The sequence below is a fragment of the Sesamum indicum genome, linkage group LG5, assembly GCF_000512975.1.
Source record: "Sesamum indicum cultivar Zhongzhi No. 13 linkage group LG5, S_indicum_v1.0, whole genome shotgun sequence".
In the NCBI taxonomy this organism is placed as follows: domain Eukaryota; kingdom Viridiplantae; phylum Streptophyta; class Magnoliopsida; order Lamiales; family Pedaliaceae; genus Sesamum; species Sesamum indicum.
Window position 1 is genome coordinate 2,680,193 of NC_026149.1, and position 14,344 is coordinate 2,694,536.

Consider the following 14,344-nt stretch of genomic DNA (forward strand, 5'->3'; position numbering starts at 1 on the left):
GATGGAAGGTAACGGTAGTTCGGTCGTTTCTGATGCTGAACTTCAGCGGATTGATAGTCGCCGCGAGCAATTGTTTGGTGGCGCTAATGCTCTCAGCAGAGGCAGTCATGGCACCCATACTAGTACACATAGTGCTATTAGCAAGCACCTTGACGTCGAGGAGCTTGAGATGCTCTTGGAAGCCTATTTTGTTCAGATAGATGGTACACTCAACAAGTTATCCACCGTACGTAACTTGTCTTTCTCCTTACTATGTCTTATTTTTCGGCTGAACTTACAAACTCACTTTGTTGCAACAAGTCTCCAACGTGTTACATGTCTCCACCCAACATCATAAATCTATGAACCTGATCTCTTTTGCTTCTTCAAAGTCGCACATTAAGGTGCTGACGTTCTATCCTTTCAATGCTTTGTGAAGCTGAGGGAGTACGTAGACGATACCGAAGATTACATCAACATCATGTTGGATGACAAGCAAAATCATCTGCTGCAAATGGGTGTAATGTTAACAACAGCAACCCTCGTCGTGAGTGCTTTCGTGGTTGTGGCAGGGATCTTTGGTATGAACATCAGAATCGAACTTTTCCAAGATCAAGTACATGGGATGACGAGGTTTATGTGGACCGTCGGGGGAGGCTCAGCAGGCACTCTTTTCCTGTATGTGATTGCAATTGCCTGGTGCAAACATAGACGGTTGCTGGAATGAGTGACGAACCGTATGTTCCACCTGTTTGTACTAAATTCTTTCCCAGTGTGAGTGAGCAAGTGTGTTATATTCAGCTGAAAGTGTGTTTTCTTGATTCTTTGTTTTCGAACACAGATGTAAAAATTTTTACTTGCTTAAGTTGATGATATTTCCTGAAAATGAAAAGACAGAACATGTTTACCTAAACTAAAAGCACATCAATATCTAGCTTTGGGTCTTTGGTTGAGTTTTTATGCTCTTCAAAACAACATTTTAATAAGATGTACAGAGCTTATAATATTTTAAGATTTTGTAAACTATTTTGACATTTTCTTACATAGACACTTTGGCTGTGTTTGGATTTGTTACTTCGCATTTTTCGAAACAAGATAAAACACACTCAATGTTTGTTTCTGTGTTTTTACACCTTATCTGTGTGTTTTTCTATTTTCCAACTTTCTATATATAATATATATATACATAATATAAAACGGATATGATTTGACAATAAACAGTAATTTTTGTCTCCCAAAAATACAACATTAAATATAAAATATTTATATATAAAAATATGTGATTTGACAATGAACAATGATTTTTGTCTTTCAAATCCCAACAAACCGATAACACTTATTTTAAAATATTTTAAATTACCCCAAAACACAAATCCAAACATGTCATCTATTTTTAACACATACTCACTTATCTCTATTTTTCTCTCTCTATTCTCAAAACACAAAACAAAACAACTAAAACACAAATTCAAACACAATGTTTCTATTTTTTAGAAATTACAGATATACCCCTTAAGGGTGTTAGCGTAATATTTTTTAAAAAATAATTACGTAAGTTTTGTTTCAAAAAAAGGTTATAATTATAATTACAACTATAACTTCAAATAATATATTTATAATTTTGCAAGAAACAAGAGTATTTGTATATATTGATCTAATTTAAAAAAGAATTAATGTATTTTACCCTTCAAAATAAAATATTTTGAATTCTATATTTTTTTATTTAAAAAAAAAAAAGACATCAACTTCATCCGACTTTTCTAAAACTCCTTATAAGTCTAGATTAAACCCATATAAACTCGGAAAATAATTGAAAGCAATACATTACACAAATGATCCTTAATTTTTGAATAATTAAATATACCTAAAAAATATCAAGATTATATACGCAAATCATTTTTAATTTTTTAAAATTAAACATACACCTCAAAAACATCAATATTATTGCATAAATTATTTGTACTTCTTAATTATTATTAATTATTTGGTAATAACGTAAAAAATAAAGACCAAACATCATATATATGATGAAGTGTAAATATAATTTCCCCTTAAATTTAAATGCGGGGTTTAAAGATTGATATATGACTCTTAAGCATCAAAACCCAAAATTATTTTTCTTTATGTTTATCGTATCCCCAAAATATTCTGTGAAAGCCATCCAAACGCGGTCTTCCCCATTGCCAACTCTTCACACCCCCAAAGGACTTCATTCGAGTTTGTGTATAACACGACTTTCAAATCAGAAGCGCCCCGTAGAAGAGGCGGGCCAATGGGCAACTCCGGATCATCATCCACCGATCCTCGCTTTGCCTCCGCCGCTAGGTTTGCATTTTCTGCTTACTGCATTTACTGATTCAGTATATTTCAGTTGATAAATAGGCGGAATTTTGTAATTGCAGAGCATTTACTCAGAAGGAATTGGAAGATTTAAGATCACTCCATACCTCGCTTGCCTCCCAGTCCCAAAGCAATGGGAAATACGTATCTCCTGATGTTTTCAAGGTGGTTTCTTCTTTGAACTGTTTTTCGATTTTGTTTGCGTAGTTTGAGTAATTTTTCTCTGTTTCTTCGCTTATGTGAATGAGCTTGCATAACAGGCGTATATTGGAATTGATGGGCCTCTTGGGGATAGGGTTTTCGATTTGGTTACGCAGAAACGCAAGGATCAAAAGCTCACTTTTGAAGACCTCGTTATTGCTAAGGTAAGCCTAACGCTTTTTGGTTTCTTGACCATGGAAAGAGTATGACAAGTTATTCTTTTCTGAAATCGTTGCGTTTTGCTGTGTTATTGTATGCACTGAAATTGCCTAATAACTTTTGTCTGGACAATCGCTGGTATAGTAGACACTTGACTACATGAATTATCTAACAAGAAGTTTTTGGAGGGATGAAGAAAGTTAGAAAGGATAAAAAAAAAGAAAGAGTACACAATTCAAAATAGAAGTCTAAGAGAGGTGATCTCACTGTCATGTTATAAAGTGCCTCCAATGCATATTTGAAGTATAGTTGAATTAATAAGTTGCATAATTTAGAAAATATGAAATTGTGAGAGAGAGCTAGTACAATTTTGTTGTCCGTTGTACATGTCATAATGCTACTTACTACAATCAACTACTCTTAACGACAATCTGTCATTACTAGCACAATTCCCCTTGTTGCAGTTCCAAATAACATAAAAAACTGAAATCTTGAGGATGAGGTTAGATCCATTTTTTTACAGAGATGCAATTCTTTCTCAAGTCTAGGTGCAGGTTGCATTTGTTCTCAATTTGGTTCAGGTTGTCCCACAACAAACAAATGCCTTTGGTTTGTGCTTGATATAAGTGCTCAAGACATGTTAAAGTAACTAAGATGTGAATGTCAATTTATTTGTGCTTCTTCATATTTTAGGGGACTTATGAGAAAGGAACTAATGAGGACATTGAAGAGTTCATTTACCAACTGCTTGATGTCTCAGGTGATGGCACTGTGAGAAGGTAAAATAAGGAAATTTCTTATTGTAGAGTTCTTTCCATCCATGTATTCCTTTTCTTCTAATATATATATTATGTGCATTGTGGTAGGAATGATCTTGAAGTTGTTTTAACTTCCATGCTTGATAACCTATTTCATCGACAAAGCTCTGAGACTAAAGCAGGATCGGACCAGGAAATTGTTATTGTTTTCATCAACGCTGCAAATTTTACTAGTGATAGCATGTCTCTTCAGGATTTCCAGAAATGGTGCACTCTTCTTCCAGCAGTCAGGAAATATCTGGGCAGTTTGTTAATGCCCTCTGATTCAGGTTTCTGGTTGATGCTCTCTCTCACAGCTTGTGCGTGTGCGTGTGTCTGTGCCTATGCCTGTCGTGTCTGGAGCGTTAGCATCCTCTTTGAGCTAAGCTAATTGTAAATTGTTTTTCTGTGAGGTTTTTCATTGCAAAAGCGATTTAACCGAGGTTACCTCCGACAAGCAAAAGCAGGGGTTTTCGGTTATGTCGAAAACCAATGTTAGGTCTAACCTAAAGTCCCAGCTAGCAAGTCAAAGTCTTTGTTCCTATGTTTGAATCAACGGGGCTCTGTCCTAGTTCCAGAAAGTCCCTTAGCTTCTTAATCACCCAGTTCTATAGGAGGAAGTGAGACGGGGATGGCACCAGCCACTAGCCTTTCCTAGGTCAATCGAACAAAATCTATCGGAATAACCTTGATAGAGCCGTTGGATTCTACTATCCAGAGAGCTCAGACTGACGGTTAAGTGGTTCGAATCCACTTCTAAGCGTGCGAAGGGAACAAGCAAGGGATGAGCGCACTAGTGCGAAAGCCGTTGCGCGCTGTAGCTAACGCGTTAAGTACCCCGCATGGCCTGCTTGGGAAGACGGCAAGTCCCTTTATTAGGATTGAGACCCTGGGGTGACTGAATTCGTTTTCGAGCTAACTGTAGCGAAGCAAGAGTAGAGCGCAATAGGACAACGAAGGAGCCACTGCTAGTCATTCTAATTGAATGTATGAGAACAAGTTTTTCTCTAAGTACAATAATTCAATTCAGGAATCTTGATCATCTGATAATTTGTTTACTGCTGACTCGGTTTTTATCATGAGCAAATGCAGTAACAAAGGAAATACTAGCAAAAATAAGTCGGTAAATATAACATAATGATTTTACTTCTTAATCATAGTAGTTACATTATTTCTAGTTTTTGTGTAAAGGAATCGTTGAGATATTCCTGGAAGAGATCTTTAATGTCAGTAGTAAGAGCCATGACACTGAGTAAATAATGATGTTAGCTCCTTTGTTTTCACAAACTCTTTCAACGTGGTTAAAGGAGATGAGTTTTGAGGTCTCTGACATGCTTTTCATTTTGTAGGTTCGCAAGTACCTCAGTTACAGCATGAGGACAAGATTCATCCTAGTCAAATTTTGTTGAGGAAGGAATATGCTTGGCATATTGGAGGAGCACTGTCCCCAACTGAACTGGATGAGTGGAAACTTTTGTATCATAGTTCTGTTCATGGGCTGAGTTTCAACACATTTTTGGGCAATATACAGTGAGTAGCTTGTTTATGATATCCTACTTATTTTGCTTATTTTCTCATGCTTTCATTTCAAGACTCTTCTACATGCAGAGATGTATATGTGAAATCATTCATGAATTGTTAATGGTCCTCGAAGATATGCTTTGCATATCTATTTCGGCATATGGCTGTTTCACCTGAAATATGGTTTGCCAAATTCTGTTAAGAGATATATCTCTTTGTAACTCATCCAATTAGAGCTAACACCAAAAAGTTCTTTGGCATGCACATATACTTACACCATGAAGGTGCTTTGATATATTAAAATGCACCAATGTTTTTTGTTTGTAAACTTAGCTTTTAGGAGGTGCGAATGCTAAAAGCTCTGTATTTCCATGTCAGTTCCTAGGTTGCTGCTTCTATCTTTTAGTAGCCATGGGATGGGTAACTGTTGAATTGAACTGCAGAATTGATGGACCAACTATATTGATCATCAAAGATAAAGAAGGTTATATCTATGGAGGCTATGCTTCTCAGCCATGGGAGAGGCACTCTGATTTTTATGGGGATATGAGATCTTTTCTCTTTCAGCTATATCCAGTAGCATCAATTTTTCGGCCTACTGGGGCAAACCATAATTTACAATGGGTAAGTACTTGAATTTCCTTGACAAATTACTCCAAAAACTGAAAGACTATGATAGATTATCTTTATTTAATAATGCAAGGAGCCAGAATGCCTCAAGAACATTCTAAGAATGAGAGGTCTTCTTCCGTTTACTTAGTAGACACAGGTTCTTGATCTTGAGCAGTCGATGGTATAAATAGGTGAATCAGCAAACAGTTGTCCTCCTGAAGACCGTCATCAGATTGATTATTCATATGTCAACTGCTTTTTTCTTGATTGCTTACGAATTGACTGAAGTAGCGCCATCAATTGGTACCAGGGTTTTCTCCGTCTGCATTATATTTTTCCCCTTCACTCGAAAGAAATATTAATGCAGGCGTTCAGAAGACCAACTCTAAGAGTGAATTATCAGGATGATCGGAAACTACTGATTTTGCCTTTTGACAATTCTCTTCCTGCTCTTATAATGCCATTTGAAATCAAATACACTGCGACCTTTCTGTTTTATATGCTTCTATGATGTTGAGACTGTGAAATCCTTCCACTTGCAGTGTGCTGTAAATTTCAGCTCGGAGAGCATTCCTAATGGCATCGGATTTGGAGGGCGAGTAAATCATTTTGGGCTATTCCTTTCAGCAAACTTTGATCAGGGGCACACCTTCAGTTGCACAACTTTTGGCAGCCCATGCCTATCGAAGACCTCCCAAATATACCCAGATGTAATAGAATGCTGGGGAGTGGTTCCAAGAAGAGCTGATCAGGATAGACCAGAAGTTATCAAAGGTACAGTGCTGGAAAGATTTAAGGAAGATCGGCATATGCTTAATATGGTTGGGCTTGCAAATTCGAGCGAGTGATTGTTGACATCTCTTCCACTTTCTCCCCCTAGACTGTTACTCCGGCTGAAGGTTTAGCCCATTCATACTTGTGTGGTTGTGTACACCTAGACTGTTACTCCGGCTGAAGGTTTAGCCCATTCATACTTGTGTGGTTGTGTACAAATACCCAAATTTTGCTCAATTTGCCGAGGTTTACAATTACAAATATGCAAGTGCTACTAATTCTGAAAGTTGATCTCAATTCTGTTTTGCTAAGTATGACAAATCAATCTTGTACATCTCTTTTTGTTTCAATAGAAATTGAAGTTCAATTCAACTGGTGAAAGGATAATAAAACAGAGGGTAAAAAATCAACTGTGTAAAATCTGGGCTCAACTTGATTAAAATCCAAATTAACTCAAACAGCCAAATTATCAAATTAAATTCAACCATTAATCCAAGTTAACTAAGAACCGAAACCAAATTGAACAACATTTTACTCATAATTGTTTATATTGTTAGCCACAAATAACAAGCAAATTCTCTCCGATGGATACGAGCAGAGAACAAGGCAACACCATCCCACAAACAATTAGAGAAAAAGTGCAATGCCAGCATAATTCCAGCCATGTTTTACACCATAGTCAGTTCCGACACCAACATTGAACCATGTTTCTTCCAACTTGCCGAGAAACACAAGAATGTTCAATGTTGATTTAAACTGCAATTCCATAAGGACTAAAGGGGAAGTGCCAACTGAATAATATCAGCAATGAGGACCAGCCAAAGAAAGCTCGCCCAATGAAAAAAATTTCATGTTCATGATCATTCACACTACCTCCGCTATAGCGGTAGAGAACTATAACAAAAAAAATCCCACCACCACTGATCATCTCATCAGAGTGTATCTTATGAGAGAAAAAGAGTTGCTAGCATTTCCATCAATGGGCAATGAAAGATCCCAACAAGCAAGAGAATAGAAAAGAAATAATGCTATTCATAATTAGCGAAAATCTCATACTTTCGGCAAAAACTTGACAGGAAGAGAGATGTGATTGTCTCAGAAACTTTAACACATTAATCATTATCTCAAATCCTCGAAAATGCATATCCAAAAGTAACAGAAGTCGTAGTTTCCAACAAAACTCAAATTAACCCACTATCAAAAGCATTAAAAGGAATACATAACCCGAGAAAAGACCGCGTCTCTCTCAGTACCGTCTAGCGCCTCCGCGGCCGTAGTTCAGCGGCGCAACATTGATCGGTCCCTGGTCCTCTCTAAGGACGACACCTGGAAGCTCCTTCATCCCAAGCGAATCCAATAAATCAATTGTCTCCTGGTCAACCTCGATGCGGTCCACCTTAATGGCCGACTCATCGGGGGCGAAATCCATGCGGCGCTCGCGCTCCTCCTCCTGCAGCTTGAGTGAAATTCCACGGACCGGCCCCTTCTGGATACGCTTCATCAGATGAGTAGAGAACCCAGCAATCTTGTTCCGGAGGCGCTTCGAGGGGATGATGGCGACTTCTTCGAGAACCTTCTTGTTGGTGTGGAAATCCAGCGTCATCTTCGAGTAGTAATGCTCGATCACTTGCCGGGAGGACTTCTTCACGGTCTTTGTTCGGACGCGACCCATCTTCTTGGTGGTGGTTCTGGTTCGGCGGCGGCGTAGGGGTAGGGGAGAAGACGGAGAGCAGCGTTTGCTTTAGGGTTTGGGATGCAAGCAGGAAGACGAGGTTTTGAGATTATAAATGGAGGCAGAAATTTCCCGTTGGTACCACTACTCTTTGGTTGTATCAAACCAACCCCCAACTTCTCCAATAATTATACTATAACCACAACTGATATGACAAAGAGATATTTTCCTTTTCTTTAGAAAAACGAATAAATTAAAGAGTACAGATAGTAAATAAATCCCGTTCCTGCTATATTCTAACTAACATAAAACTTGTAAATCATAAAAAAATTAATTTGAATTTCATTTCAAATAAATTATATTTTTCATATGAACACAACTAGAAAAAGAAAGTTATTTATGTAAGATGTCCCAAAATATGCAAAGAGGAAAAGCCCAAGAAGGATCCAAGAAGCAAGACGGAAAAGACCCCAGCATTGAAGGGTCTAGTAAGCGAAAACAATCGAGATGGCCCAAGACGGCTTGTGAAGGCCTAGAATGCCAGTCGCATCAACATATGGGAATCTTAGCTCACATGTGGCCCAATCTCAAGAGGACGGTTCCCTTGCTGCCACACAAGAAAATATGAAGCTGTGAAAGAGAGCTAGTACAATTTTGTTGTCCATTGTACATGTCATAATGCTACTTACTACAATCAACTACTCCATTACATGCACAATTCCCCTTGTTGCAGTTCCAAATAACATAAAAAACTGAAATCTTGAGGATGAGGTTAGATCCATTTTTTTTAGAGAGGGTCTAGGTGCAAGTTGCATTTGTTCCCAATTTGGTTCAGGTTGTCCCACAACAACCAAATGCCTTTGGTTCGTGGTTGATATAAGTGCTCAAGACATATTAAAGTAACTAAGATGTGAATGTCAATTTATTTGTGCTTCTTCATATTTTAGGGGACTTATGAGAAAGGAACTAATGAGGACATTGAAGAGTTCATTTACCAACTACTTGAGATGTCTCAGGTGATGGCACCGTGAAAAGGAAAATTGCCCTAAATTATGCTACAAAAATGCAATTTTCTCTTAAATTAAACTTCATTTATCTCTTTCTGTTTTCTCCTTTTCATTCATTCCGAGAATCCGCTCATAGTCATAGACGGAGACAGTCAAGACGAACATAATCAATCATTTGCCTCTCTGATTATGTATGGTATGGTATTGGTATACAGTAGTATGATCTTTCTGTTGTTTCCTCACTGAAAGAAGACTCAAAGACGGAGATGGTACTGTGGCCGTACTCTCCCTCGCCTAAGCAGCTAACCCTACACATCTGCGGCTTCCTCACTGCTGCTGTCTTCATCGCCGTAGGAACCCATCTCTCCTTCTCCAACATCGCCCCTCAACAGGCCCGAGCCCAGGCCCGTAAAGATTTCCTCAAAGCCCGTCTCAGAAAGCTCCTTGAAGATTAATCTCGACATTCCTGTTTTTGGTATTTCCCAGCACTCACCTTCCCTACTTACTGTACCTTTCAACTTTTACGCTTATGCTGTCTTATGGGATAAAAGCTTGAGACCCCTTTCCGATTCTTGGATGTTAATCGATCACGATTCTCATAAAATCCCGCAATTTAGCTTTCCTTTTCTGGTGATTTACTTGTCTGGTTTTTTTCTTTTGGCTGGTGAAGGGGGATTTCTTGGAATTTTGCAAAGGGTTATGTAGAAGTCATTATTATGGAGAGTGCTATACACTTATGCCTCAATGATTCTCAAGTAATGTCATGTTGCACCAAGGAAAAAGATGGTTGTTTGTTTTGAAAGAACTGGAGGTTTAATCATTGAAACTGGAGACTGTTGGTGAGTTGAGTGTGCTGGTTCAGTTGCCGTCGTCTACCTATGAAGCTGGAGAAGGGATCTAATATGTGAAGTAGGAGTCTTTTGTGTTGTAATTTTGAAAATTTACATGACAAACCCATAGATTAGATTATTTTTAATCTTGAGTTGCAGCAAGAAATTAAGGTTTTTGTAACAGCTTTTCCTTCTCATGTTTTGTCATTATTTGGCTGTTTCATTTGCTGCATTTGGTGGGGGTGGGAAATGGTGTGCTTCAAACCATGCCTGTAAAAAGGCTGGTGAGCTCTCCCATTTGATACACACAAAAACCAAAATAAAGACTTTCTTCTCTCAATTCCTACACTCAGGTTTTCCCTCTCAATTCTAAGATTTTGAGCTTAAGTTTCAATAGATAGGCTTCTGAGTGTTTTATTGCCGTGTTCTTTGGTACAGTGCTACACTGAAAGAACTGTAACCGTCTTATCCTGGGAGAGATTACGTTGTGCCCTATGCACTATTGATACTGGATGTATACTTTCTTCAAGACAAGCAGTGAACTGTGTGATTTAGTTAAATTTACGATTTCCATTGGATTGAAAATTGTTATTGTAAGTTTACTATTCAATTTACTTGTCGTAAATTGCATTTCTGACGGTTATGTTATTTGTTCCATCGTGGCTTTTATTGCTTTTAATTTCTAAATCCGATTGTTATATTTCAAAATGTTTCATTACACGAAACTGAAACTTTTCCAACATTTTGTATGTAAGGTATACATGATGATGAGTTTTTGATTTTGATGCGAGAAACTAGTGCTTGTTAAGCGTTTGCCTCAAATGCATTTTCTTTGCTCAACTTGAAGAGGAAGGGAAAAGCAAAGATTAGTGGCGAAGATTCTCTCTGAGCTTCAACCTCATGAGTGATTTCACCAGTAGCATTCTAGGTGATACTACATTGCCAAAGATAGGCTCTGTCAGCGATTGGTGTTTCATGTTAACTCGAATGTGCGAGGTCTAGGATTCTAAATGTTGCTCTTGAGAGAATGCTTAGAAATAAATGACAAGTACTTGCTTGTGTTAAATTGTTCCAATGGGAGCTCCTTTTATTGTAGAATCTCGTCAGCAAGGATACTCCTTGCTTGATTGATTTCACTTTCGTATTTTGTATTTTAACGCTTTGCCATCTTCCATTTACTTCTGTTCAGTGTTTGGCGGCAAGATTTGGGCGATCCATTTCTTCTGAGATTGTGCATGTCATAGACTTCTTATAGTCTACGAACGTGAGTCTTTTATACAGAAATGAGTTTTGGTCGCCCCACATCAGAGGACAGGGCCCAATGCTGTTTTGTGTGAAGCAACTGCCAACGCCTTCAACAAACAATGATTATTCATCCTCTGTTTCCCAAGGTAAACTTCTGAACTCTTGTGGAGTTCCTTGTAAGAAAGAAAAGAACAGTCTGTAGAAAGACAGTCTGGTTCTACCATGGTTGTCAATGAAGGCACCAAGAGGAATCTATATAAAAGAAACAGGATTTTTGTGATCAAAACAAAATGAATGTGAACACCCCCAAAGTAGGATTGTCAGGACTACAAAAGGCACTTCTATTTTGTTTCTAGACTGTTTCTTTCGTATGTAGCGCTCATTTAGTGCCTAGAGACATTCTAACCTTTGACAATGTAAATCATAATTTAGGTTCTTCTGTCGAGAATACTCCAAGAAGAGGTGCTCAACTCTCTGCCACAATTAACCTTAGTGAAGAATACGCTCTTGCAGTTCAAACTCACTCTTATGGTGAGATTCAGAGAACCTTTGACCAGGACAACTCCTTCGACCAAACCATAGACTTTGAAAATGTAGACTTCTCTGAGGAACCTCAGCTGTTAGAACAGGTTCTTCGACCAAGCCGTGAGTATGTTCAAGAAACACTTTCGCTTATTAGGCACAACCCGCTTACTTATCTTGTAGCTACCTACTTTGAACATAGTGAGCAAACTTCCCGTTTATGCTTCCTCCTCTTCCAGAGTGTCCGCCGGGCTCAGCTCATCTACTCCCCTATTCATAACCTTCTTGATGACCTCCCCGTGGAGTTCGACTCTGACTCTTATTCCCTCTCCCACTCCCTATGCAACTCGGCACACAACATTTTTCTCCATTTTGGCAGCCTTGAAAACCCCTTCCTCCCCCCTGACTCAGAGAACTTCAATAATGTGCGCCAATGCTTCTCCGACCTCACAGACCGGCTCGGCCATCATGTCAGAAAGCCACGGTCGAGAACCCATCCTGTACGCTACTGTTCAACAGGATGTGCCTTGTGTTTGATTGCAGCTGCAGTTGGTGTGGCCATGTCAGCTGTGGCAATAGCTAGTCATGCTTTAGTTGCCCTAGTTGGAAGCCCCATATGCATAGCAATGTTTCCTTCCATCGCAACAAGGAAAGAAACGGCCCGTCTACCTCAACTTGATGCAGCAGCCATCAATGCTTATGTCCTTCACAAGGAGCTGGACACCACTGATCGACTGGTTCGCCATCTCCACACTGATGTCGAAAACGACAAACTTCTTGTTCGGCTGGGATTAGAAAGGGGCATGGATGAGTATCTCATACAGGAGATATTGAAGCAGCTTCGGAGAAACCGTTCAGGTTTTGTGCAACGGCTTGTCAATCTTGAGGAGCATCTGATCATCTGTTTTGCTGCAATAAATCGGACAAGATCGCAGCTTGTTCAAGAGATCCACCTGCATCAAAATCCAGGTTGATTTTCTGCAGGATAGTTGGCAACTTTACCTTCTACAGCATTCGACTGTTCAACATTCATAGGCCAAAGTAGTGTTATTTTCCATTCATAATGTTTGGTACTCTAAATTCCCAGACATATTGTTAAATTTCTTTGAAAAAAAAATGAGTGAATCTTTTGGTTAAAGATAATCAACCCTGCACTTATCTAAATTTAAATTAAAAATAAAGAATTTCTTTTTAAGTATTATTAGATATCAAAAATAAAATGTAAGTTATATTATTAGCTAATTCATCCAGAAAAAATTGGTGATTCTTTTGGACAAAGATAAATAATTCTACATTTATATATATTTAAATAAATGTAAATAACACCCACTTCTCCTCAGGTTTGACATAATTAAAAATACTTCCTCATTGTTTGAAATATCATTAATATTCTCTTGATTTTAACTGTCGTCTAACAATTAGCTCCAATCTGTTAGGTTTTCATCCACTTTTTGTGGTGAACTGATCAAAATGCCTTTGTGGATTAAGAATTGTAATTTTAATTATTTTTTAAATTTTTTTATGAACTAAGTAGATATTTTTTTATAATTTTTAAAATTTTCCACCATTCCCTTTGATTTTTTTATAATTTTTTAGTTTTCTCTAAAAATAAACAAAAAGATATAATAAGGGCAAAGTTGACAATTTTATACCTTATCCAAGAATTATATAATTTCATCAAACATCAAGGGGTATTTGTAATTTTTTAAACAATTAAGAAATATTCGTAATAATGTCAAATTTGAAGAGAGATTATTGTATTATACCTTTTAAATAATAAATATCTTATTTTGTGGCAAAGAGGATTTATCCTAGGCATGGCAATGATTCGAGTTTCTAAAAATCCAAGACCTAACCTGGTATCCGAGGGTCGGACTTGTTGGACCCAATTTTGATACTTTTAAATATTAAAAAATATTCTTTTTTTAAAAAAAAAAATAATTCTGTTATAAATTTATGAATATGAAATTATAATATTATTGAAAGAATTTTTTAATAAATTTATATGCATATGTTTTAGGCTTTAAAATATGTATTACTAATTATATACACATTAAACATCTAAAATTATTTATATCATTATTTCAATTTATAAAAATATTAAATTTATGTGCATACGTAAGTATAAATAAAAATATGAATATTTGTACTATGTTAAATATATTTTAGATAAGTATATATAAATATATAAAAACATGAAAAGGGAGTGGGTTCGAGTTAGGTAGGGACACAAAGACCCTAGACCCGCTCTGAATGGTCCATTATTCGGGTTAGAACAGACCTATTGCCATCCGTACTTTATTTGATTTTTTATGAAACAAGAGAGATTAACTTATATCTTAATTGGTTGGGTTGGAAAGTGATCTCATTGAAAACAAGATAAAATTCAAGGTGTTATCCGGTGATAATAAATTGTAAAGAAAATTATAAATTAAACAGTGATAAAAGTTTGAAGTATTTCAAATAAAAATTAAAAGTAAAAAAAAAAATTGAAGTTAGAGCATTTGAAAAAATAATTTTATTTTATTAATAAATATCAGAAGTTGTTAAAGAGTTGTATATAATTCTTAATGTAAATCAATTTAATTTAAACCGTTCAGAAATAACATGTATAATACACAAACATTAATTTTATATTATTTTAGCAATAAACTGATAAATACTTAAAATAAACATTTACAAATA

General features: G+C 36.9%; 4 protein-coding genes across 6 annotated transcripts in view; 3 read left to right on the forward strand and 1 right to left on the reverse strand.

Annotated features, from left to right (window-relative positions):
• LOC105161727 (magnesium transporter MRS2-3) overlaps window positions 1-892 on the forward strand; it is a 4,278-nt gene extending 3,386 nt beyond the window's left edge. The window contains exons 5-6 of the mRNA XM_011079520.2: window positions 9-226; window positions 419-892. Of these exons, the coding sequence (XP_011077822.1) occupies window positions 9-226; window positions 419-706 (506 nt within the window). The 3' untranslated portion in view covers window positions 707-892. The remainder of the gene's footprint in view (window positions 1-8; window positions 227-418) is intronic.
• LOC105161728 (TLD domain-containing protein 1) lies at window positions 2,113-6,669 on the forward strand. 2 transcript variants are annotated; one of them, XR_002287104.1, is made up of 9 exons: window positions 2,113-2,304; window positions 2,382-2,484; window positions 2,580-2,684; window positions 3,373-3,458; window positions 3,546-3,766; window positions 4,826-5,006; window positions 5,441-5,621; window positions 6,152-6,508; window positions 6,567-6,669. XR_002287104.1 is itself a non-coding variant. In XM_011079521.2 (8 exons), exons 1-8 carry the CDS (start codon window positions 2,252-2,254, stop codon window positions 6,455-6,457), a joined length of 1,236 nt encoding a protein of 411 aa, XP_011077823.1. In that variant the 5' UTR covers window positions 2,113-2,251; the 3' UTR covers window positions 6,458-6,537. The 2 variants fall into 2 exon arrangements, 1 of the variants encoding a protein (XP_011077823.1); XM_011079521.2 differs by lacking the exon at window positions 6,567-6,669 and having other exon boundaries at window positions 6,152-6,537.
• LOC105161729 (40S ribosomal protein S17-like) lies at window positions 7,396-8,156 on the reverse strand. Its single transcript, XM_011079522.2, has one exon. The coding sequence runs from the start codon at window positions 8,053-8,055 to the stop codon at window positions 7,630-7,632; it is 426 nt and encodes a 141-aa protein (XP_011077824.1). The 5' UTR covers window positions 8,056-8,156; the 3' UTR covers window positions 7,396-7,629.
• LOC105161730 (UPF0496 protein At3g19330) lies at window positions 8,975-12,802 on the forward strand. 2 transcript variants are annotated; one of them, XM_020694017.1, is made up of 4 exons: window positions 8,975-9,537; window positions 10,648-10,820; window positions 11,082-11,283; window positions 11,570-12,802. In XM_020694017.1, the coding sequence occupies exons 3-4, from the start codon at window positions 11,214-11,216 to the stop codon at window positions 12,631-12,633; spliced, it is 1,134 nt and encodes a 377-aa protein (XP_020549676.1). In that variant the 5' UTR covers window positions 8,975-9,537; window positions 10,648-10,820; window positions 11,082-11,213; the 3' UTR covers window positions 12,634-12,802. The 2 variants fall into 2 exon arrangements, with proteins under 2 accessions (XP_020549676.1, XP_011077825.1); XM_011079523.2 differs by lacking the exon at window positions 10,648-10,820 and having other exon boundaries at window positions 8,976-9,537.